We start from the raw sequence: 26,912 nt of genomic DNA, 5'->3' as shown, positions 1-26,912 counted from the left end.
ATCATCCAGCTGAAGGAAGTACATGACGGAGCTCACAAGCAAACTAAACTGGGAACCTTTCTTCGGTCGCTCGCTACTAGGTCGATGGCCATCACTGTGCAGCTTCTTTTATGCGACTACATGCTTATTTTTAATGTGGATGTGAGCATTTCCTTTACACAATAAATAGCCCTTTTTATACAGAATCACGCCATGATCCTTTATATTTAATTATGCATAGATCATGAATGGGATTCACACCAGGACTACCAGCACCACTGTGGATATGTTTGGGAAAAGGGTGTTCCCTACAGCTCAATTGGACTTTCCATTAGTTTGGAGGCTAATACTTTCTGGCAAGCTGCAACCTTTTACATCACGGGTGCTGCACATGGCGGATCTGGGGAAATTGGCTCTGCCATGCATGCAATTCATTTGCTTCCCTTGCTGTGGAATTTGGCTTTCTGGGGACACTTGAATCTTATTTTGTTTAATTATTTCTGGACACTTTTTTGGATATTTGATTGACGATTTTGAACTTCTATCATGTTTAATTTTACACAGTCTCACAAGGTTTATTATTTTTTGATATGTCACACTTTTTAATTTTACAATAGTGCTGCTCTTCATGGTATATAGCCTGAATACCATGTCAGATATATTTGTTATCGTTCCCCCCCCCCCCCCCCCCCCCCCCCAACATTCACACTTTTTCTCCAATTTTTTCAGAAACAAAAAGAAACAGCTTTGGAAAAAAAAGTAAATAGATAAAAGATTATTATTATTTCTTCCAGACCTTCCCATCTCTAGTTGTAAGGGATTATAAAGTGTGAGCTGGAGTTTGGCTTCCATTTTTTAATGTAATTAAATCTGCTAGTACATTCAATACTACCGTCAGGGCCTGGACTTGAATCCAGAGGACCGCGACCTGGTACCAACGCACAGCAAAATCTATCTCCACCATCAGGAGCTCTGGTGAACATTGGTTAGTACTTAGACTCCACACCTCAGGTGAGACCGTGTCATCCACCAGGGCGACTGCCTGTGTACCTATCCTGCTGGTAGGTGGTAGTCGCGCTACTGCTATATCAACTTGTCTTTGAGCCAGACCCCTGATCATGACAACTACTCTCCTCCCACCCTAGACTGACAATGCTACGGTCCGTTGTGCCCATTTATATAGGAGTTGTGTCTCACCAATACAGGAGGTGTATTACTGGCTAGATCACAGGGTGTGAAAAAATAAAATAGGATTGGTAAGCAGCAATATAATACATTTTTGGTTCTGGATTTAATACCACTGCATTTAGCATTGATGCCATAAAGTCCATACACCGTTCACCAGCATTTTAAAATTGTAAGCTCCAACGAGCACTGCACCAACTGTTGGAGCTATATTAATCCTGAATACTACTATAATACTATTAAAAGTTCTCATATGCAGAATTTTACGTTTAAAACCCATTGTTGGCTTATATGCCGTTTACTTACATTTTTCTTTAATTTTTTCCCCCCATTTAGGAAAATTCTAAAAAAAAAAAAAAAATCCCCTAAATAGCTTTCTTTACCTTAGTGCAGTCCTCCTTCGATTTTGCTTTTAAAATGTCCTTATTTCTTCTGAGAAATCCTCTCTTCCTGTTCTTCTGTCTAACTCCACACAGTAATTAGAGAATTTCTCCCTGGTGTGGAGTGTTTCACTAGGTTTCACTTTCTGCACGGTGTTTAACAGAATAGTTTGTACTGCCCACTTTAATTTTATTTTATTTTTTTGATAAAAAATTATCACCTTTTTAAGCAGGAACTGCCGTGCAAACCATTAGCAAGATACACTTCCGAAATTCCACTTCAAGTATCTTTATTTTATGCCACCTGAGTAGTTTCACATTTATATAAAAACAAAACCCGCATATACAAACTCAAACAATCATAACTGCAGATGGCAGCTCATTTAGTAACAAAATGTCTTTTTTCTGTTCAGCCACCATGAAGGGCAGGGCACAATATTTCCAGCCAACAAATGGGTCGGTAGAGAAAATATTCTCGGTCTCTGGTAGATCAGGATACTTCAGTCCTAAAGACACTGCTATTAGGAAACTGTTCACAAAATACAGCCAAGGAACGTTCATGTCCATGTACGCTGGGATGTGAGCGCACAATATAAATATAATTATCTGTAAAACAACAAAGGGACTCCATGTGCCCAAAAACGAGAACAAGAGAGAAGCCAAGAAAGGTTTTCGTCCTTGAATGGGCCACTGGTCTCCAGAGGGAAAAGAAAATAATACTATTATGTTATTCGCAGAAGAAATAACCTTCAGTGATTTTATGAAGGCCAACATTTCACAGCAGCACTCAGCGAACACCATGAAAATTGTGAGAACAAGGGCAACTGACAAGTAGAAACTTTGTCTGCTGATATAGAATGTGCACAGGTATGCCGTCTCATAGCTGTCCACTGTTGGAGAGTCAATAGGAGAGCGAAGAACATAGACAAAGGCTGTAATCCATAAAAGAAGAACATAAATAGAATATAATAGTCCAGGGTAGATCCGCGATATCTTTATAGACTTCACAATAGTCAGGTAGTAATCCAGTCCAGATACCAAGAAAACTGGAAAGTGCAATATACCATATGTATGAGAGATAATCTGTGTAAACAGACAAATGTGGTAGTTGGTGATTCGAAATCCTAAAACGGAGAAGTCCTGGAAGTAGTGGATGAAAGCAACAACAAATAAGAGACCAAAGTCCACAGCAGCGAGAGAAATGCAGAAATAGCCCAAGAAGCTGGCGCTTACATTCCGGTGCCTTGCCCCAAAAATTAAGAGGTTCATAATTACTTTGCCAGCTATGATCAAGATGAGTATACAGCTTGGCCCCAGCTGCCGTTGGTCTGTTGAAAGCACTTCATGCCCATTCATTACATCCAGACCCGATGTGTTGTCTGCAGTCAATATGCTTTTGAAAAGGATCTTGTCAGACATGATGGGACAGAAAAACGTGCAGTTTGCTTGACGAGTTTCTTCTTTCTGGAAAGATACAACAGGTTATGTGATAGATTTCTGTAATAATGCCTATTTGATAAGCTGAGCTAATTTTTTATTAGAACTATTAATAATGTTTAGTATTATTTTTCATATATTCTTTTTGATACCTTTTTATATATAAATATATATGCATGAATCAAAATCATATTAGTACCTATTTTCCTTGATATATATAAGATATGTTTAATGCAATGAATTGTGTTCAAATAGTGTTTTCCACTCCATTTTCTTCTTGTCTGCTACCTCCCATCAAAGGAATCCTTGTTCTGGACTGTTTATGTCCTTAAAAGGCAACAACCTTGCTTCCTGCGTATGAATATCTAAAAGGACTGTTTTCTGGACTATTTCGTTTTGAACAAAGGACTTTGCCATGTGCTTACAAGAGGGGAGGGTCTTACAAGGTGGTCCAGGGTGATTGGGAGGGATCGATGGGTGTGTACTTATTGTGAACCAATGAAAATGTATGCATCTGTGATGTCATGAGCATTATAAAGGCAATGGATGGTTAGAGAGAGTTTCTCTCTTCTCTCATTTTCCTGCTGCATTCCACAAGAAGCTGTGTGTGTGTTCGTTTGTCTCTGCTTATCTCAACAGATCATACCAGTGAGACACTGCAAGCCTTTCCTGTATTGAGACAGGAACTAGTCTTTATCAGTTATACGTACATGTAGAAAAGGTTTTGCTATAATGAACATATATATGCGTTTCTAGTGATGATGGAATCATATTATCCATGACCGTCAGACCACCAGCTACTTTTCTCCCTCATTTCTAAACAACTGATCTTCCCAGACTATTCTACCAACATGTCTGGTCTCTGTAGCAAGCAAGTCACTTTTTTTGGATAGAGCAGAAGTAAATTAGAACCGCAGTAAGATGTCCTTTCCCCTGGGTGATTTGCCATAAAAAAAAAAAAAAGTACTTATCTAAATTTGATAAGCTAGCTGTCGGATGAAAAAGCAATCTGGCGGCTGTCACTTTGCTTCCAAACTCCCCTTCCCCTCTCCAAGTTATGATAGTGGCGTGCTCAGAACTGATCCCACATCTGCTGCGCCTGCTACGTAGACTCATTCCCTTTATCCCAAAAGAAGACATAGCAGCGTGGTGGGAACGATAATCAACTCCAGACGCGACTATGCAAAACGCCCTTTACCTCGGACTACCAAAATGCTCGTTTACAAGTCGTCCAGAATACGGCGACATGATTTGTAACAGGTAAAAACCCTGGGAATCAATTTCCCCCTCCCTTAGATCCCTTCATTGGTTGCCCGTAAAAATCAGAATTACATTTAAGGCACTCTGCCTGACGCACAAATGTGTACAAGGAAGTGCGCCCCAATATCGATGCGAAAAATTTAAATGTCACAACCCCAATCGCGTTCTCAGTTCTACCAACAAAAATCTACTCCAGATACCCAAGGCCAGATACAAGTCCAAAGGAGAACGAAGATTTGCAGTCCAAGGACCTAGACCAGTGTTTCTCAACTCCAGTCCTCAAGGCGCCCCAACAGGTCATGTTTTCAGGATTTCCTTTAGATGAAACGGCTGTGGTAAATACTAAGGCAGTGAAACTGATCAAATCACCTGTGCAAAATAATGGAAAGCCTGAAAACATGACCTGTTGGTGTGCCTCGAGGACTGGAGTTGAAAAACACTGACCTAGACTATGGAACGCTTTACCAACCAGCATCCGAATGGAAGTGAATCACCAGGCCTTCAGGGGGAAAAAAAAAAAAAAAAAAAAAAAAAAAACACACACTATCTATTCTAAAGGCAAAATATAGTAGGAAACGGATACCAAGCGCCCTGAGGCGATTCAGTTCGCATGTGTTGCGCTATATAAGTTTCTCACTCACTCACTGCCATGGTGGGTGATACTGGGTAGAGGGCTGAAAGTCCACGCTCCTTCCTTTCTTACAGACCCGGAACAAAACATGTAAAGTGTCACTTCAGAGTCCCCATGTCACTTCCCTGACTTGATGACCGTGGAAGAATCTTGTGCAGTGCAATCTGCACTATGGGATACTGGTTTTCCAGGATGTCATTTTAACAAAAGATACTGACTAGGTGAGGGGGTTGTCTGGAGGTCCTGGACTAGGGAAGCAGGTGTCTGGAAGCCCTGGACTATGAGAAGGGGATCGTAGAGGCCCTCTGGACTAGGAAAGCGGGTGCCTGAAGGACCTTCCAGCTTCAAGGAGAAAAAGAGCCTGAATCTAAAGCCTGGGCTGAGGAAGAGTTTACAAAACGGGGACATTTATCAATTGTCGCAAGTAATGCCGAACAGGATGTGTGATAGATTTATTAAAAAGGAGAAGTACAGCCAAAGCATGTTTGGTTGGATTTCTGTTGATGACAGCTGTGCAGGTTCTTTTGCACTCCTGTGACCCATTTTCAGCTGACAGCGGGCTTAAGCCTGCTGTCGGCTGATGTCACAGAGTCGGTCCAGGCTGGAGAAAGATCGCAACCATATGGTTGGGGATACACTCACATACCTGGGCCGGCACCCAGCGCAAAGCAGAGAGCCAGAGACTCACAGCCACCAGCTCTCAGCTCAGGGAGCACTGAACTGAGTAAACGGCCGTTTGATTACTCGGTTCTGAGCCTTAGCGCCGGGGCAGACAGATGAAGCATCTACCTAGGCAAGTATGATTCATAAATAAAAAAATCCCATACTTCTTTTAATTACCCAACATCTCCTCTTTCCTGCCGTTCGGTCCACATGACGACAATTATGCCTCATTCACATGGAACATATGCGTCTATGCCCAGTGTGATGAATGTGTACCGTGTGGGGATCCATGGTGTTCTGTGCAGGCAGTCCAGTCAATTGGGACACAGAAGCTGCATGATATAGTCAAATGTCAAATTTTGACATGCAGACAGGACAGAATTCATGTATCCAAGAAGTGGGTGCACAAATCTAGGTGAAGCTCTCTCTGGTGGATGCAGAAAAAAGTGGCACAGCACACAGGACCTGTCTCAGTGCCTGTCTGAATGAGCCCTTAGAGGAATTTATCAAAACTAGAGCAGACAGAATTGTGAACATCTGGGCATGGCAACCAATTAGCTCATAGCTTTCATTTTAAAAGCTGAACAAGCTGGTAGAAGCCGGTTGGTGGTCATGCACAGCTGTTACAAATTTTGACTGCACCAGTTTTGATAAATTCCCCTCACTGCGTTTTACATTTCTTACTCCTGACTACAGCATTCTAAGTACATTCAAAACCTGTGCGCAGCAGCACCCCCACCTCAATCCAGCGATCTTCACTAGAGCTTGGGCTGTCTGGGGACGTGCACTCCTAATTGGCTTTTGGCAGCAGCGGGAGCCATTGGCTCCCACGGCTGTCAATCACAGCCAGTGAGACAATCAGAATAGGGAGGGAGCAGAGTCGAGCCATGGCCAAGTGTGTAAATGGACACAGAGCCGCAGCAAATGGCTCCCAGAAAGAGGGAGGGACCAGGAGTGACAAGGGACCCCCAAGAAGAATACAAGCTGCTCTGTGCATAACCATTACACAGCAGGTAAGCATAACATGACTTTAATATCACTTTAAGGTGAGCTGTGTGTAGTAAAGGATATGCAAGAGAACAGAGGAGCTGTGCAAAAAAGGTTTAGGATTAGAATAAAAAAAAAAGGGTATGTATGTATGTATGTATGTATGTATGTATGTATATATTATACACACACACACACACACACACACACACACACACATATATACATACACACACACACGTCAGCCAAGTCACGACTTTGAAATCCTGCGATTTTGAGTGAAATCAGAGTATACAAGCCACCTCTGCCAGAGGACTCCCTCCTCCTAGCCTGTATAGCCTGCTGACCGGAGGGATAAAACACAGGGGCACCTCTGCCAGAGCACTCCTCATATCCTGTGTGTACTCCACCTCCTATGTAGCCTTCTGCATATAATAAACACTGCCTCCTGGTTGACATTTAGTCCGGGAGAAAGTTTTTTTACGCACCTGGGGGCGCCTCTGGGGTCAGCCCTGCTCGCGCGGCCTCACCCGCCCCTCCGCCCATGCTTACCCCCCCCCACCCGTACCCTCTTCTTTTCCTCTCTTCTCTATTTCTCTTTACTCTCATAGCTCTTAGAAAACGGAAAATGAACCGGAAGGCTAGATCGTGGAGATCCGTGCAATGAACCACCGTAATACCATAAAATGTTGTGAGAAACCCTTTATATTCCCCAGGTGATAGAAGATATTATGGCCTGTTTATATGCATGTCAAATCTGATGTTGCCTGCCCGGCACAGGGCCTGTTATGTATCACATATTTGACCTGTACGTTGGTGGTCCCCGCGGACTGGCCTTTTTTGATGACAAATAAAAAATTAAAAAAAAAAAAAAAAAATAATAAACACTGCCCTCAGCCCTGAGGTATCGAATGCCTGCTGCTTGTGAGAGCGGACGGCGGAGTGATCTGTACTCTGCCTCTCAGTGCAGTCAGACCAGAAGCTTGTTTGGCACCACGGGTCACAGGGCACAGATGATTATGGATAGATTGTGAGACTGGGTAGGTAGCAAAGCTGCACAATTAATCGTTAAAAAAAAAAAAAAAAAAACGATCTTGATTCAACCCCAATGCAGAGTTTGCAGATTCTTTCATATAACAATCGCTCATCACTCTGCTGCCCCCCCCCCCGCCGCCATCCTCGGTGAGGGAACCAGAAAGTGAAGCACTCCGGCTTCACTGCCCGGTTCCCTACGGCGCATGCGCGAGTCGCGCTACACCTGCCGATTGGCTCCCGCTGTGTACTGGGAGCCGAGTGTTCCCAGAACACAACAGGGGGGACGGGGGAGGAGGGGATGTCGGGCCCGCAGTCTGCCCGAGACTGTGTGGAAGGAAGTGGGTGCAAATACCTGAAATAACAGGAGTACAAACAAACAGCAAGAGTATATTGTAGAAACAAAAGCAGCCAACAGCTTTGCTCCAGTAAGATCATCAAAAGATAATAAAAGTAAATTGTTGGTGAGGGTCCTACTTTGGTTTATCTGAAATAAATGCATACATCTTTCCTACTCCCCTCTTGAAGATGCAAGGGATGTAGGCCATCATTTGCCTAGACCTGGAAACCAAGAAGTAACTGAATAAGACGAATATATATATATATATATATATATATATATATATATATATATATATATATATATATATATATATATATATATATATATATATATATATATATATATATATATATATATATATATATATATATATATATATATAAGTAAATATGAGATACTTTCTCTCCCCCCCATGCACTAATGCTAGCAGCATAAGGTATAAAAATAGTCAATGTTGATTGAGAGCGAAGTTCCACTTTCACCACTTAAGAACTGCCCACAATGCTCTGTAGACAGGCAGCACGTACAGGCACAGCGACATACCTGTACATCGCTGGCCTATTTCCTGTACAGGGTTAGCTTCCTCCCTGCAGTTTCTCCATTGGGATTAGACAGTGTCATTTTATCAACAGGTCCCAGGCAATAATTCATTGCCAGGACCTTCTGATCGCCTGCGTCCAATCACAGCCCAGAGCACTGTGTTGACAATCAACACAGGGCCTCTGTACAGAGGCAAAGCAGGGAGAAGAAACAAAGATTAGTAAAAAGCACATATTAACACTTCTTGTTACCCTCCCCATTACCCAAGATGTTACCCCTTCCCAGTCAGTGACATTAGTACAGTATTATCAGAATGTTTTTTCATTTATATAATAAAAAAATCCAGTGGTGAGCGAACACCACTAAAAAGAAAAGTTAAATTTGTGTGAAAAAAAAAATTTCAATTTCATTTGGGTACAGTGTTGTATGACCGCGCAATAACCAGCTAAAAAAAAAAAATGTCATGATGGGGGTAAAACCCTTTCTGGAGCTGAAGTGGTTAAAGCTACAATCAAAGCAAGGCATGTGTATTTAGTGTGAGCTCTCTCCCCCCTGCTATAACCCTGCATGAATATTATATAATATTAGCCGATATTCTTACCGTCAGCCATACTGCAGAAGCTGATGCACCTGGGTCATCATCCTGGGGATGGCATCTCTGGACTGGCCAGAGGCCCAAATGACTTTTCTGATCAAGTGATCATCAATTGGCTGCCACAGTGGTCACTTGATAGGAAACCCATCCCACCAACTCTTGATCATAACTAGAGACCAGCGGGGGCACAGACAAAACCTGACATTGGTTCCAACCACTCAGGAGAACCTTGCTATGCTAGTTTAGTGCAAAGCCCACTTAAATTAAATGAGAAATGCTCAGTTAGCTTCATGGAATCTATTGCATTTTCCCACCAGACCTATATCGATTTTTTTAGAAGCACTTGTCTACCAGTATTATGAAAATATACTTTGTGAATTTCTAGTCTGAAAAAAGGGGATACGAGAAAAAAAAAAGGGGACATATGTTAACACAACCTTACATTTTGATAATACTTAAGCTGCTTGAAGGAACAGCAACAAAGTATAGATATTCCCATAGCACAAATTCCTACAGGCTTTAGGACAGGGGTGCCCAACTGCTGGCCCATCAGCAAGCCCAGATCACATGTTCCCAACCCGCCATCCCCAAGCATCAGTGTGAAGAATGGATTCGGCCCTAGAGGAAGCAGAACCAATGCTTCCTGTATAGTGTCGGCTCCTGCCATAGGCGGAGTGATACCAAATGTACTATGCCTATGACAGGAGCGATTCAGGAAGCATTGGCTCTGCACTCTACTGCAGCAATATGCTTCCTCTAGTGCCAGCTCCCGTCACACTGATGCTCGGGGATGATGGGTCAGAAACCTGCCAGCAGGACCACCAGCCAGCAAGAGCCACCTGGGGGACAGCAGCAGCCAGTAATACCTGCAGGAATCCTGAGGAAGAAGTGAAAATTTAGGTCAGTAAACTGCAGTGCATTAGTGTAAGAGCAGCCTTAGGCTCCTTTCACACAATCGGAGGGGGGGGGGGATCTGTCCCCCTTCTGTCTGGGTGGATCAGATCGGAGGGCCAATGGAGTAGAGCGGGCTGTGTCCCTGTAGGTTCTGCATATGCAGAGTGGACAAAAAACAGTTATCTGCCCACTCATTGTGGCCATGATCAGTTACAGAGTCGCAAAAGTGTCCCTCACACCTCAAAAAGGTTGGGCACCCCTGCTTTAGGAGTGGCAGGTGCTGTAGTAACGGGAAACATCACAGATCAAGATACACATATTTGCCAGCACACCGCAGAAGGTCAGTTATATCAAATGTTATTGAAGAATGATCACAAGACAGGAGAAAGTGCAATGTTTAGGAGATGCACAGATGCCTGACAAAGGGGTCCTGCTTGGCTCTGAAACTTTGCACTAGGTCTTCTATAATGTAATCATTCTTCAATAATGAATCTGATGTAAATTGATGACCCATGGTGTGCTGGCAAGTATGTACACTCAAAAAAGCCAAAGGCACTGGACCACAAGTGCCAACAAGGTAAACACAGACCTGTTTATAACTTTTGGTACCATGGGAGACTCCCTGCTCACCCAAACTTTTCCGTGGATTTTTGTTTGACGGGCGTTGATCGGGAACACCCATAGCATACACACGGCAGGACTTTTTCTGCAAACTTTCCCCAAATCACATGATTTTTCTGCTCTTTTCCGTCACCCTTTGGTCAACTTTTGCTATTGTTGGTCCAATCATGTGTATGGAGATTAAGAGTGGAGGTTTCGTGGTGACAACAAAGAGGCTGCAGATGTGGCTGTGGAGGTTATTTATTCATTTCAATACATGATTTGTCCAATAAAAAAAAATAAAAAAAGAAGGAAGGAGAGAAGAGTAAAAAAAATAAAAAATAAAATAAAAAATAAAATAAAATCTAGTTGTATACATATGCCCATTGTTTAGGCTTGGAAAAAAGAATTCATAAAGATTTACAAGCTAGGCAAGCCTGTCGTAGCCAACATTTGCTAGCATGTTAGGACTTCAAGGACGACACATGTTCTTCAAGTAGAGCTGCAATGATCTGAAGTATACGAAAGTCCACAATATCCAACTGGAGACTGACCTCCCTCAAGAAAATGCGAAAAGCTAAAGGAATTATTGCACATCCCCAGCATAAACCTCCACATATCAGATCATTTAAATGAGAAGTACAGCCAAAGCTTGCACTCTGTTCTGCGACCTGTTTTCAGCAGACAGTGGGCTAAAGCCTGTTGTCTGCTGACATCACAAAGCCAGTCCAGGCTGGGGAAAGATCACAACCATATGGTTGGGATCCCCCCAGAAACAAGTAATTTGTCTGCTGCTTTGTTCCTCTGCCATCAGCATGAATCACTTCTGACAAGTTGACACCAAGAGAAAAAAAAGGCAACAGTGAGGTAGCTCCATTTGATTGACAGCCTTAGCTCCATTCCCATGTGCTGTGTAAAGTGGGTGTGTCCTCTCTCCAATCAATGGTCAGAGCTCTCCTCCCTGAGCTCTGTGCCCCCTTTTTTCCCCTGACCTTCAGGCAATCTTTAAAAATTCTGAACTTTGAATGGCTGTAGAGAAGAAAATACTACAGACACAACTTGCAGAAGAGGATTTTTTTATTCTCGGTTTTACCTGAGGCCTGTCAATATACTGGGTATATGTAAGGGTTTACAACCATTTTAAAAGAGCATTTTCGGTTTGTGATGCTCAGACATTCAGTAGGTTCAGCATTGATCAGTGTGTGGCCATTTCTGCTCAACAGAAGTCAACCATTTGATCAGACTTTTGTCAAGGGTCGGCAGCTTAATGAATATAAAAAAAAAAAAAAAGTTGGAGTTGGTTGGGAGTAGTGCATTGTCTGCTTTACAGTCTACCAACATAAAGCTTCTTTCTGATATGCGTTTAATGGTAGATCACACCTCAGTACTCAGCAGCCTGCTGAACCTGGAAGAAATACTGCAGTATGTGGAAATTTTGCTACTTAAAATGTACATGGTGGTTTCCACAGTACAGGTGTAGATATTTTGCATAGTTTTCAATGTCAACAGTAACTCCTCCACACATACACTTTCCAACACATACCAAGCAGAAAATGATTTATAGAATATAGTCTACTAGAAAAGGCCTTTTATAGGTTTCAGTCCAAAAACGTGTTACAGTGTGTACAAGTTTCTCAAGCATATTCCAGGTAGTTCTATATAAAACACTTTATAAAGCAAAGCTTCATCTTTTTTTCTTAAGTGTCTGACGAGGAGGCACAAAGTTATTGTAAAGCCATATTTTTTGGTTTTGCACAGGTCCTTTTCTGGGGTCCCCGCCAGGGTTCTTGGCTAATCCTCCCTACTACGTGCCCACCATAGCAAGCCGCTTGCTTTGGGGGCACTCGCCCAGGTCCATAGACACACAGTGGCTCAGCCCTGCAGCAGCAGTGGGAGCAGAGAATGCATTAAAGAAGAGTTCTGCAAAAAAATAAAACAAAAAGCAAGGGGGGGGCCTTGGATCGACCCTGCTGCGATCCATCGACGGAAGAATGAGAAAATACCTGTATTAGACAGGCACCTTCTCCCCCTTCTGAAATGTGACACCGGAAGTTCCATTTTTGGGTGGAGCTCCACTTTAAAAAAAAAAACAAAAAAAACCCACACATTTAGTCATGACTGAACTTTGCCAAAAACGCACCTTGGAGTTTTGAGGCCACATGGAAAAAAAGGGGTTATGGTCAGACTAAAATTGAAATATTTGGCCTCAACTCTAAACGATATGTCCAGTAGAAATACAATACAGCTCACTAACCTACAGTAAAGCATGGCAGTTGTATTATCCTGTTATGGGGCAAATATTGCAGTCTAGATGTGCAAAGTTAATAGGGACATATCCCAACAGACTAAAGGCTGCAACTAAAAAGTGACTCGGCAAAATACTGGCAGAGGGGGTGATTTTTTAACCCCCCCCCCCTCCAACTCAGGGATTCAGTTTTTGAAATGTATATATATATATATATAACACATACCTTACTTTTTCATTATATATATAAAATCACACATACATAAAAGGTTTAGGTGTCAGAATCCCCCTCAATCCATAGCAGGGTTTCACTAGTTTAGGCTCGGTTTCCACTACTGCGAATTGTTGTGCGACTTGACACATGTGAAGTCATGACAAGTCAAAATCCATGCATTTTAATGGTCCCCTATACGGTGCGATACAAGTCGTAGCGACTCCAAAAAAGAAAAAAAAAAAAATATATGTTGTACTACTTTGTTCCGACTTCGGTGCAACCTGTTCTCCCATGGTTCTTACCAGTCGCATGACCTCGCAAAAAAATAAAAGCAAAATCACACTGTAAAAATGGCGTGACTTTGGGGTCGCAATAGTGGAAACCTAGCCTTAGGACTACTATTGAACAAGGTTTGGCCTGGTTTTAAAATTTGTTCCATACACCTGACAACAGCAGTGTTTGGTCTTGGGTTTCCTGGATGGATTGTTAATAAAAACGGGTCCAAACTTCACATACAGGTGTAAAATGTAGCAACCTGGTTAATTATCAGATTGAGGTCAGCAAACTTTTGCCAAGTATAATCTTGGAGGACCTAGGTCTTAAAAGGACAGTGAAGGCCCCATTTTGGGACTAAACTAAAAACTAGAGTATCCATCATGTAACTGTCCCACTATATGAAGATATACAGTACAACATCCATTCTATGTATCTGGTAGAAAGAAGCGCAGGATGAAGGAACATTTGTTCCATTTAATCCCCAATACATTATAAAAGTTCTCAAAGCTTTCAGGCCTCACCAGTGGTGACTGGCGCTCAATATTTTAAGGGGGGGGGGGGGGGAGTGCAAACAAACCTCCCCGTCCCTCGAACCGTGCTTGCATCTTTATTTTATATACTTTATTAACTGCCCTAAATCGGTAACACCCCTATATGAAGTGGTGGGAACAGGACTGATAATTGCAGCCAATTTCTTAAATAAATAATTCTAGCAGCTATAGTAAGGGGTTTGAAGCAGACTAAAGTTGGTGGACTATGTTAAAAGTACATTAAAATTGGAAAGGCAACAATAAACTACAAAAAATAAAAATTTGATAAGACCTGGGACCCTGGATCAGATGTATTTTAGTTGACTGAGGACACCTCAGGAACACCCTCTTCCCCAGTTGTGGTAACCTTCCGCTTTTCTTTTTCTCACTTTTTTGTACCCAATTAGGTTATGAAGTGACAAACAAAGCAATGTATACTTGATAATCAGTTAACTGTTGAGATTTATCTGGATCACCCGGAATATATGATATCTTCTGCTTATGATTGTAAACAGACCACTCCAGTCCCCTGACATCATTTCGAAGTGCTTCTTTGGGAATCAGTGTCTATGTTATTAGTGTAAGGTGACTGGAGTCTGCCTACAACCGTCAGTTCTATTTAGGTCTCCGTTTTGTATCTGGTCTTCTTTCCCCGTTTAAATATCAAATACAAAAACATACTGCAAATTTCACAGCACTCAAATGCCTGTTTAGAAACAGACATGTTTTTGCAACAATAAAAATATTTTATAACCTCAATACAGGACAGGATTTTCCTAGTTTATGACCACCATTAAAACAGGTTTGGACGGTTTTAAAATACAGAATGTACTAAGCACCCAGTGTTCTATTTACCAGGGCACGTGACAACAGCTGATGGCCATGGTTCTCCTGGTTGGATCTTGTATAAAATTAGGCCAAACCTCCAATCACAGGTGTAAAAAATAAATAAATATAGGATTTTTTGCACTCGCCGTAAAATCCTTTTCTCTGACATCCTTGGACGGACACAGCACCCACTCCTCATTTTTTAGGTTTGTACTGCTTGTTACGAACTGAGGCTGCATACTGCAGGGAGAAAGGTTATGTCTGGAGGGACCGCCCCCTGGGCGGGGCTGTTCAACTCTGTTAAAGTAACATGCATTTAATTATCTGGACGTCCACAAGCAGTGTCAAAAACGAGGGGTGGGAACAGTATCAGTAAAACCAATTTTAACTTCACCCCAAAACAAGCAGAGCTCCTCAACAGAGGATGTGCAACAGTAAACAGCCGCCTGCAAAACCTAGCAGCCGAAAGAAGCATCAGAAGATGCACTCACTGCAACCATGTAAAATCTGAAAAAAGTGTGAACGGACGACCAAGTTGCCGCCACCACACCTGTGAGACAGCCGCATAATGTCGGAAAACCCAGGAAGCAGCAATTGCCCTGGTCGAAAGTGCCGTAACCAGAAAAGGGGCACCCGCCCCCCAAGAGCATAGGTCTGTATGACAACCTGCCTGATCCACCGAGAAATGGTGGTCAACGAGACCGCCAGGCCCTTTTGTGGACCAGACAGTGACACAAAAGGAGCGTCAGATCTCCGAAACTGAGCCGTAGCAGGCAGGTACACCCGCAAAGCGCGTACCACGTCTAAAGTAGGAAACGCAACCTCCTTAGGATGCGCCGGCCGAGGACAAAGGGATGGAGAACAAAGTCCTCATTCAGGCGAAAGGCCGAAACCACCACCACGTAATCCTAATGGAGGATCAAGCATAGCAACTTGCAAGACAAGACCGCCAACTCAGAAACCCTTCTGACAGAAGTAATGGCCACTAAAAATGCCACCTTCCGAGATAGAGTCAAGAGAAGAATCTCACTGGACTTATTTTAGAAATGTCAAACTCATGGGGGAAGAGGGGGGGGGGGGGGGGGGGGGGGGAGTATATGACAAACCCCTAGCACAAAAAACAAAAAAAACAAACACACACACACACACACACACACACACACGGCTGAAATCTGCCACCAAACGGTGCTTAAGGCAATTTTTAGATCCATTCCAAGCCGTAAAACAGCAGGACCCTGGACACCGAGTACGTCACCCCATCTCTTCGCACAAAGATAAGTATGCCTTCTAGGTGCGATGGTGAATCCACCTGGAAGGAGACTACCTTGCTTTCAGCATGGGTGGAATGACAGAGACGAACAGACCCCGGTCTCTTAAAGTCTGACCGGGATACCTTTGCACTTACTGCCAGACTATCTGCACTCCTCTCTTACAGTCTGTCTGCCGTCATATCCTCCTCACTCATCCACACATACTGCCCCTGTTGTACCCTCCATGCTCCTATTCTGCACATAATGCCAGTCATACCCTGTATACTCCACTTCTGCACATACTGCCCCCATCATACCCTTTACACTGCTCTTCTTTGCATGATCTCCTCTTTGGTATACTGACATGCCTACTCGAACACACACACGATTATATATAAAAAACAAACGCTTGCACATTTTACCCACCAAAACAGTTGATCGTTATATATTTCCCCAACCTTTCCTGTTCTGGAACAGTCATAAATTTTGCTACTGCATTTTATGATAAAAACTGTTTTGCTTGCCACCTGCGATTAACACTGGAACTGCATGCTGAAACATGTACAGAACTTTGCCTTGTAGCAGCCATAGAGGGACAGAGACCTAGATCTTTGCAGCTTCCACCACCCAGCATATCATGATCAATTCTCTCAGTAACCAGCCTGTGTAAGAGAGAGACCTAGTTCTGCGCAGCTCTGACCCAGCTTATCATCATGATCAATTCTCTCAGTAACAAGCCTGCACATAAATTTGAAATGAGATGGACATTTAGAGCCTACTAGACACTGAATTATTTCCTTCATATACATAGTATAGCTGCACATTGCCATATACAGTTGGAAGAGAAAACTGGTCAAATTTATTGGTCTCATTTATCAAAATTGTCAGTTCCAAGAATTGTACTTTGTACACCCTCAATAATTGAGTTCACACGTTTAAAATGAACATGACAAAATTTCATTTTTCCCCAGAGCAGGACTGACTGATTGGCAACCCATCCATTTCTATTGTGCCCCATGAGCAGAGTTTCAGATGTCCGTCAGAGCGCAATGCACACTTTTAAATCACATTTATACCTTTTTTGTATAAATCGTAGCAAACAGCCATGACTTTGTAGCATTGCCGTTTTAAATATAGCTATAAAATCAATAGTTAAAGTGATATCAATACCAAAAGCAAACATATTGAAACTTACCAATTCTAAGATGTGATGGCTGCATTCGTTTTCTTTTAGTCGCTTTCCTTTATTCCCATATGGTGATCCTTCCAGTAAGCCTATTCTTTTTCAACAAAACAAGCTGTCCTGCAGATGTAGAAGTTAGATTGAGACAAACCATTTACCACTGACAGGGGTGCATACAATGATCATTTATGCAAAACCTTTATCCCAACTTTAAAAAAAGTTTGGCTTCAGTTTGTCAATGTACTTAAATCTAGTAGTATATCCAACATTCCCCTCCCACAAACTAACAATGCTGATTTCCCAAAAGGTACCCCCAGTGCTCCTTCATCCAGAGCGAGGGGACTCTAATACAGGTGTGTTACTGACAAGACCAAGTGAAGGAAGCCACCACAACGAATGATTGGTAAGCTGCAAGATAGAACATTATGGTTTGGCGTTTAATATATAAATTAAAATGAAAGGCTCTTGAATGACAGTAAAAAAACTTCCTAATCGCTGCAAAGGCATGTGTACCCCTTTATTGGAAGCAACAGTCCCCCCCGACCATTGCACATTGTAAAGAGTAAAGTGGAGGAGATGAAGAAAATGGAGGATTTGATCCTCACTGCACAACACAGAAGGGAGCTATACACAAAGGGGATATATGGAATGTCTTTATCTTCTCTCTAATGAAGGGCAACGCCTTCTGGGATCATAGATTATCTTTTTTTAAGCCTCGAGTTCATGTCTTACAGTCGCCGCCATGTCTTCCCCCCCCCCCCCCGTTTGAGCCATCCCCTTCCCATTATTCCCAGCCAAGCACACCCTCCTTCATGCACGCGTGAGCCAAGGGCATATGGATTCCAGGTAGTAAATGCTACATGAAACATCTGTCCTTGGGGGGGGTGCTAGGGGGGGGGGGGGGGGGAATAGATGGATAGATTTTTTTTTTTTTTTTTTAAAACATCTAAAATATACTTTTCCATCCATTTACTAATGGTAGCAGCATAAGGATTAAATGGCCAATGTTGATTAAGAGAGTGAAGTTCCGCTTTAAAATGTGCTTGATCCCAGCAGAACCATGGGCTCCCGAAATTAAGGATTCACTTACTTGGTTCAGAGACCCATTCACGGATTGCCTCAATTTTATTAAACTCAATGGCACAACACCCAGCATCCCATAATTTGCCTTTGTGGTGACTTAGCAGTTGGTAGAAAACAAGCAACCAAATGCCTTACTATAATGATGGATGTGGCATTTCGATATCATGCAGACTTTTGACCATGGACATCTTGACAGCAGGGTAGGCTTGGACACCAGAAAGAAGAGGCCAACTGGAGGAAGAGCAAGGGATGGAGGAATGAGGAGGGAGGCCAGGGCAGCAGCTAGTGGACATCAAGGGAGAGACAGGACAAAGAGTGAGCTGTGGTTGTAGTGTATTACTGATCAACATCAAGCTCAATGACTGAATGTACCACCACATACTACATCTGCCTGCATTGTACAAGAGCCAGTGATGAGGACACAGGGTCTGAACTAAAGTATGTCATCAAAACATCAAGGTTTTGTTTAAAAATTCAATTAGCGTGGTGATGAACAAAGCAAACAATGTGGAGAAGCACAAAGTAAGCCAATTAAACCTATTTTAAAAGGTTTTTTTTTTTTAAGACAAAAAGACACTCGCTCATGCATAATAAACCAGAGGTAGTTTGGCTTCTTCACCCTTGGCACCAGATAAATTTGACATGGCACAGGCTTAGGACACCACATTCATAATGGTCGCATCCAGCGTCAGGCCTTTTGAACGTCTACATGAAGGAAGCTTTTGTAGGTACATATAGTTTGTTGAAATAATGGTCTGGAGACAAGGTCAGACACAGACCGGTAAAACAGCATTTTCATAAGAAAGCCAGCAATGCCCCATACCTAAAGTACAGGCACCACACCCAGGGCCTAGCAGGGAGGGGAGAGGAGAGACCTTTGCAGTGTGACCAGCACCGGTTTTTAAAAGCCCCAAAAAAAAAAAAAAAAAAAAAAAAAAAAAAAAAAAACACACACACACACACACACACACACACACACACACACACACACACACACGTGATATAATGGGGGAGCCAGGGACAGAGCAAGAATGGATGGATGGGTGAGTCAGGGACAGAGCAAGAATGGATGGATGGGTGAGCCAGGGACAGAACAAGAATGCAGATGGGCGAACCAGGGACAGAGCAAGAATGCAGATGGGCGAACCAAGGAGACTTAACTACCACTTTAAAAGGCAACTGCCACCTCGCAAAACTGGCACCAAAGTGTTTAAAAATGAAGTAACCGATTCAGTATCGAATTATGTAAATGCATTCTGTAAAGGTCAGCATATTATACGAACATTAGATAAATACAGATTGAAACCAGTCAGCCTTAGTATCCTCTTGAATTCAATGAATAGATGCATAAAAGACTAGAAAAGTTTTTCTGTTTCCCCCCCCCCCCCCATAGATGTATTCTGCAGGAGCTCAAGTTTCGCATGTCTGAATATTTTGCTAACATACCCAGCAATTTAAAAACAAAAAGCATGTAATTTACATACATCCAGATTTCCTATATGCATGGTAACCTTTTCCATTCCTTTTAAGATGCACTTGGGAGACCTGGTTCTCGCTCAGTGGCCTTTAAAATATTCTCAAACCAAAAGAAATGGCTACTACCTGCAGCAACCCATGTCAAATACCTTTTTTTTGTAGATTTAGAATGCCGTTAAGATCTTTTTAAGCTTATATTATAGTAGTTTCAAAATCCACATGTCTGGTGTAATCATCATTCTTGGAATGGGGATGAAGACAGACATTAGACCTATGGACCAAACAAAAAAAATATATCTGTAAAACTCACTTGTTCTTTAAAGTGTTAAGCCCTGTACACACGTTCGGTCTGTCTGATGAAATCAGACCGATTTCATCGGACAAACCGATCGTGTGTGGGCCCCATTTGTTTTCCATCGGTGATAAAAAAATAAAAATAAAATAGAACATGTTTTAAAATTTTCCTATGGATGGAAAAAAATAAAAAAATAAAAAAAACGCGATCGTCTGTGTGGAAGTCCATCGGTCAAAAATCCATGAATGCTCAGAATCAAGTCGACGCATGCTTGATTTCTTATAAAATTCTTGGAACACCAAGGAGTTCTCCCCAGACACCATTAAGCTTGCCTGGCTCATGCTCACCTCATGTTGGGTTGTCGGTGACCCCAACTGCCATAAAACAAGTGATCATTTCCTCTTCTCGCCCACTACCTGGCTATATAGGGTCACACCCTTTCTAGCCAGACCAGTTCCCTTGCTGTTCCCACATTAGCAAGAGGGTAGCATTCCTGGCCATTTAGGCAGCCAATTCTTTAAGAAAAGTGAAAACCTCTCCTTGGTGATTCCACTTCTGGCAAAGTGTTCCCAACAGCAGAACCACTCATGTGGCACAGCCCTTGGTTTGAACAATTCATGGTGTGTGAATCAGTTATTTATCTACCCCCTAAAGTAGGGTGACCACATTTCCAAACTACCATTCAGGGACACCCTCCCTTCCCAAAAATCAGCTTGTGCTGTAACGAATCACAGCACAGCGATTGGACACAAGAGGCAGGATTTATGATTTCTCCAATCACAAGCAGGGATTGCTTGCGATTGGAGGAATTGTGCTCCTCCAGGCATTCGCAGCCAGGACAAGTACTGTCAGTGAGTAAAGAGGCGATGTGGCGCCCTTTTTTGGGGGCATCAGATTGGCCCGGGGGGTAGCTGTGTCAGTTTCATTCCGGGACACTGTATTGTCCTGGAATGAATGTGCCCGGGACAGACCTGCAAAATGCTGGACTGGGCCGGGCAATCCGGGACATGTGGTCACCCTACCCCAAAGGAGATTTCCGAATATGTTTTGAAAGCATTGAGGTTTACGTTCTCATTCCAAGTTTGGCTTTAGTCAGACAAAAATAATTGTTTGCCTAAAATCCACATTTATATGAGAAATACAGGTTCCATTAATGGTAGCCATGGCCTGCATTTTCATCTCTGGAGCATGTAGGCACACAGCCTTTGCCAGCTAAATGACTCCTCCCAGCACAGATCACCTTTATTACACTGAACCTTTTCTTCATGTGGAGTTCCAAACCTAGTTTGGAATACTATGTCAGTGCGAAAAAACATGCTGTTTTACAGAGTCCCAGTTTGTATGTCCATCAAGATCAGGCTCAAAGAAGTATAAGGGGGTGGCTGGAGGAGGGCGGGTACATGCAGAAATTATTTCCTTGAGACTGGGTTCACACCTATGTGAATTCACATGGTAGGAGAGTGTGACCGGTGATCTGCCGAGCTGGTTCCTGCTATCGATATGGTTCCGTGTGCAGTCGCAATCCGAGCCAACGGAAATCTCTGAGAAGGAACAGCTGTAGGTGCACTCGCTCCTGATGCCTTAAAATACACACCGCCGCTCTATACAGCAAGGGGGCAGGAAGGGGCAGATGTGATATTGAACATTTTTTTTTTGATTGGTGCGTGCAAGCGCTGTTCAATAGGACATGATTCTCGGCCCCTTTTCCAGGGTTTGCTGCGGCATGTCCTCCACCCCTTTTTCAGCCCCTTGCGGCGTGTAGTATGTGAGCCGTCTCTGCCCCGCTGTGTGTGAGCGAGCGCCTGCGCAGTCGATGGCAAACATGAACGAGCGCATTAACAGCTGACGATCAGCTGTTGATTACGGCCATTTTCGTGGCTTCTTACTGCGCATGCGCGGAGTCTGCGCAGTCGGTTTCCGGAACCTATCCGATGGTGGAACCAGATCGATAAGACACCGGCTCTATGAGCGGGTTTACATATCTCCGCTGCGGCTCCGATTTCAAATTTGCACAAGGGTCCTGTGCATCTTTTGGTCCGAATTTAGTCCAAAAAAAATTCAGGCTAAAATCTGACCTGAAATGGTGAATAGGGGACGCACCGGAACCCTGCTGTGAGCTGCATGTGGCAATAGTGCGAATCCAGCCTAATACATTAGAGCAGGGGTGTCAAACTCAATTTCATCATGGGCCGCATCAGCATTATGCTTGTCCTCAAAAGGGAATCTGTAAGATTAGTTGTCCAGCGCATCCCCTTCCCTTTACATTAGATGCCAAGAGCCACCCCACCACCAGAAGTTGAGTCCCCCCACCCTCACTTACATTACAGTGCACCCCCCTTATCTTATGCTGCTGCTAGGAAGAAGATGGGTGCATTGCTTGAAAGCAGAAAGTAAGGGTCTGAAGGAGGACCAGAGGAGGGCTGGAGATCTCCTGCAGCTGCAGGAGAGGTGCGAGGACCACATGAAATGGCATGGAGGGCCAGATTCGGCCCACGGGCCTTGTGTTTGACACCTGTGCATTAGAGGAAAAAAGCCTTCCAACAGTAGAACCACTTTAAAGCAGAAGTCCAGTCAAATCCTAACTATACCTAAACCTGCTCTCAAAGTCCAATTACCCTGTGTAAAGGAACGATGTGTATACTTACCCACGCTGAGGGTGCTCTGGTCCAGCCACGTGATCTCTCCAGTGGCTGGCTTAAGTGTAGAGGAGAGATTGCCAACAATGCCCATAGACTTACCCCTGTCCCTCCTCTATACTAAAAGCTGTAACCGGGAGCTCATTACGTGACCAGACAAGACAGGGCCGGCCCTATGATGGGACCGGGTGGTACCATGGGTACCAGGCAGCACTTTTAGGGGGGCAGCATAATGATGCCCGCCATCCCGTTCCGCTACCCAAATAAAATTGATGTCCTTTTTTTCCCACAAATGGAGCTTTCTTTTGGCGATATTTGATCACCTCTTCGGTTTTTAATTTTTTGTGCTATAAATATATATATTTTTACTTTTTGCTATAATATCCCCAAAATTTAGAAAAATAAACTATTTTCTTCAGTTTAGGCCAATATGTATTCTTCTACATATTTTTGGTACCAAAAAAAATAAATAAATAAATAAAACACAATTAGCGTACATTGATTCGTTTGCGCAAAAGACATTGTGGCCGCCGCCAATTCACAGGTCCCTTTATACATGTATAGAGCCATGGCAGGTCCTTTTATACGCCTATATGCATGTACAGAGCCATGACAGGCCCTCTTTATACATCTATAGAGCCATGACAGGCCCTCGTTATACTCCTTTATACATGTATAGAGCCATGTCAAGTACTCTTTATAGTCCTATATACATTTATAGAGCCATGACAGGTCCTATTCCTTTACATGTAAAGAGTAATGACAGGTCCTCTATATACATGTATAGAGCCATGACAGGTCCTGTTTATACATTTATAGAGCCATGACGGGTCCCCTTTTGTTATCATGATATAAAATAATAAATGTGGGGGCCTTTTGGTTGGCGTGATTTTTTTGGGGGGGGGGGGCAGCATTTAATTCTTGGTCCCAGGCAGCGCAATGTCTTGGGCCGGCACTGAGACAAGAGCATCCTCAGAATAAGCAAGTATAGACATTTTTCCAATACAGGATAGTTAGTAGAGACTTAGAATGAAGGTGGCAGCAGGTTTAACGTGGTAGTAAACAAAAAACTGGGCCCCTGCAGGATAATGCCATATTATAACAGACTTGCCTTAAAACAAAGTCCTCCAGCAGCACGCTCTCACCACTGACAGGGCTTCCATCTTCACTTGGGCTTTCTTCTGGGTTTGTGGGCTCTGGCCATTTGAATGGCTGGGCAGTGATAACGCGACTCCCAGGCACGTGTGCGGTAGTCACAGCCACAGCACAGCCCTCTCAATGGACAGCATGCCGCCCATTAAGAGCACAGTGCACATGCGCCGATGAGGTTAGCTGCTGCTAATATCTCCTAAATAGTGAGAAGTTATTATAGGCTTACCTGTAGGTACAAATCAAAAGGCGGATTTTACTACAATTTTAAGTATATAGTTAGGATTTGACTGGACTCGGGCGTTAACTACAGGGGTCAAAATTGCGACCCGGTCCCATGCAGTCCCCCTGTACACTGGATAGAAGGGGCAGCAGCATACAGAAGAACCGGTCTCTTCCATTTTCCTCCTGCACCTGTTAAATGCCTGCTTCTCTTATCTCTCCCACGGCATTCAGTGGCTGAAGGAGGGAATTGGTTCCATTATATGCCACTAGCCCTCCTATCCAGCTTCTTTCTGCTGCCCCTCGGCCCCTATGATCTCTCCTAACCAGCCCCCCCCCCTTGTCCCCCACAGCTCTGCCTGGTTCCCCCCTCCCCACTGCTGTGGGGGATGTGTCAGGATGGAGAGCGGGTGAAGGGGCCGATAATGTGTCATTTATCGACCCTGCCTTGTCTGAATAAAGTCAGTGATCCATAGCGTAGTAGACTGTTTACTATGCTTCAGTTTGTGAATGAATGGGAAAGCTCTGTACAGAACTATTCCTGTCCATTTAATCTGTGCAGCTGAGGCTGCAGAGATGGGGATTGAGGGCAGCGTCCTCTATCTCCATTCTATGTCTCAAAAGGTGCAACATCAGAGGTGTGTTTAGACCCTCAATACCCCCCCCCCCCCCCCAGAACTACCAGGGCATTAAAGGTCGCACTTGTGACTGGGCCCTGGCATTCCACCACTGGCCCTGGACCCTGAAAGTTCTAGTTACACCTCTGACTGGACGTCTACATTAAGGACTTAATTATATCAGAGGCAGATTCCTGTTTATTCATTTTATCTGCATGTGATTGGATAGCCTCTATAACACACACACACACACACACACACTTTTCTTGGGTGAAGTCAGACTTGAACTGTTTTGTTTTAGCCCATGGAAAGCTAGTCAATAGCAGGACGACTGTGTGACAAGTTATGTGCATTTTCAGGAAATCCCATTAAAGTCTATTGAGACCAAAACTGCATGACTCATAGAAGCTCAGTTACTTTTCCCAAGCTTTGAGTAACACAATGCTCAGGTGTGACCTGCCACTAATGACTATTACGGGAATCTTCATGTAGAGAGGAGCTTGAGAGCCAGTTCACGCCACAATTTCTGCACGCTCATTATTTTTGTGCTCCAATGCATTCCCCCCCTTTCTTCACCTCAATTATGAACATGGTAGCTCCAGTGTGTTTTTTTTTTTTATGCAGTCTAGTGCGTTCTTTAACCACTTCCCATCCGGGCCACTGCATATGTACATCTGGGTGGGCACTCTCTCCTGAGTGGACGTTCAGGAACGTCCCTTTAGGAGAGGATCCTGCCCAGCGGTGCGATCCTGATGGGCTTGTGTCACCCGGACACGCCACATCTTAGATTGGCAGGAGGGCACTGTGATTGGCCCTTCTGATCACATGACAGTCGATTACTAGGCGATCGGCTCGCCTCACACATTAGTTATCGGAGATGCGAGCGGATCGCTGAAGCCGGCTGGTGGTGTGTGTGTGTACACAGTTATTTTACTGATTTTTACACACTGATCACCAGTGCAAAAAATGTAACACACACACACACACACACACACACACGTCCCCACACAGTAAAAAAACATCTGTCGCCCACATATGTAAACAGTAAAAATCACATGTACCAATGATTATCTGCACACAAAATGTCCATGATCATCTGCGTAACCATGCCCGTGATCACACAAACCAATAATTATACACTGAACTGGATTTTTTTTTACCAAAGTCATGTAGCAGAATACATTTTGGCTTAAATTTATGATAAAATTCTAACTTATTGGATTTCTTTTAAAATAGAATAAAAGAAAATATATTTTTTTCCAAAATTGCCGCAATTTATTATTTTTTTTGCTTATATTGCACGGAGCCGTGAATAAATACCACCAAAAGAAAGCTCCATTTGTGTCAACAAAATTATAAAAATTTAATTTGGGTACAGCATAGTATGACCGCGCAATTGTCATTGAAAATGTGAGAGCGCTGAAAGCTGGCCTGAGAAGGAAGGGAGCGAAAGTGCCCAGTATTGATGTGGTTAAGCATTTTGTGGCTTTGTCTGGCCCCTTCGGACGCCCCTTTGTATGGGCCAGGCCCCCTCGGACGCTCCCCCCAGTACACAACAATTAAAGCTTGGGTCAGAGAGGCATTGGAAGGCTCTGCCTGTTATAAAGCCCTTTGGGAACTAAGCTTGAAGTTGCCCTGGTTTGAAGACTCACTCAATTTACTCTGGAGGGATCCTCACCTCCTTCCTCCTTTAGGAACTCACCACCCCATCTGTCAGCAGGTGGGAAAAACACCGTGGAGCTGATTTACCGAAAGTGTAAAATCTGATGCAGCTGTGCATAGCAACCAATCAGCTTCCAGGTTTTATTGCACAAGCTGAAGTTAGAAGCCGATTGGCTGCCATTCACAGCTTTCCAGGTTTCTCACACCTACTAGAACACATCGCTGTTGTCAGTCCTGAGCCGAGTACAGGGACCCCCGTCCGCCTCTGTCACACATGACACCTCTCCCTCAGTCCGGGCTGTCACTCACCTACAGCACGGTGTACACTCCTGTCACATCGTGCTCCGGATCCTTCTGCCTCTCTTCCCCGGGAAACACGGACATAACTCGGCCCGCCCCTCCCTACTATAGCAGGGCGCTCCCAGTGATGTGCCTGGGGTGGGCGGAGCTGTGTGTGGGGGCGGTCCCGGCACAGGTGTGACAGCTCACCTATTCCTGCTCCTATTGTCATCCCCCATCCACCTGTCCTGTGTGTACATCCCATTCTACTCCCATTCCCAGTGTATACAATGAGGGAGAACTTCCTGTCTGTGTCACACACTAGGAACAAGCATGTCATATGACAATTACCCATTTTACACTTATTACAAAGAGCATAGGCTCAATGCAAAAACACACAGACATTTGTTTTGTTTTGTTTGTGTTTGTTTTTTTTGCTGT

The 26,912-nt window shown here is 43.6% G+C and overlaps 1 protein-coding gene across 3 annotated transcripts; it reads right to left on the bottom strand.

Annotated features, from left to right (window-relative positions):
* Positions 1-1,817: 1,817 nt before the first annotated feature.
* GPR160 (G protein-coupled receptor 160) lies at positions 1,818-26,610 on the bottom strand. Of its 3 annotated transcripts, XM_040349328.1 has the most exons (4): positions 26,502-26,610; positions 19,761-19,882; positions 17,065-17,172; positions 1,818-3,008 (listed from the first exon to the last, which is right to left on the bottom strand). In XM_040349328.1, the coding sequence occupies exon 4, from the start codon at positions 2,961-2,963 to the stop codon at positions 1,896-1,898; it is 1,068 nt and encodes a 355-aa protein (XP_040205262.1). In that variant the 5' UTR covers positions 2,964-3,008; positions 17,065-17,172; positions 19,761-19,882; positions 26,502-26,610; the 3' UTR covers positions 1,818-1,895. The 3 variants fall into 3 exon arrangements, with proteins under 3 accessions (XP_040205262.1, XP_040205261.1, XP_040205263.1); XM_040349327.1 differs by lacking the exon at positions 19,761-19,882; XM_040349329.1 differs by lacking the exons at positions 17,065-17,172; positions 19,761-19,882.
* Between the last annotated feature and the right edge of the window lie 302 nt (positions 26,611-26,912).

This window comes from Rana temporaria, chromosome 4 (assembly GCF_905171775.1).
Source record: "Rana temporaria chromosome 4, aRanTem1.1, whole genome shotgun sequence".
Lineage (NCBI taxonomy): Eukaryota > Metazoa > Chordata > Amphibia > Anura > Ranidae > Rana > Rana temporaria.
This window is presented reverse-complemented; position numbering and strand designations above follow the sequence as displayed.

Coding starts and splice junctions, on each gene's coding strand:
- GPR160 (XM_040349328.1), bottom strand. CDS start 2,963: ATGTCTGACAAGATCCTTTTCAAAAGCATATTGACTGCAGACAACACA.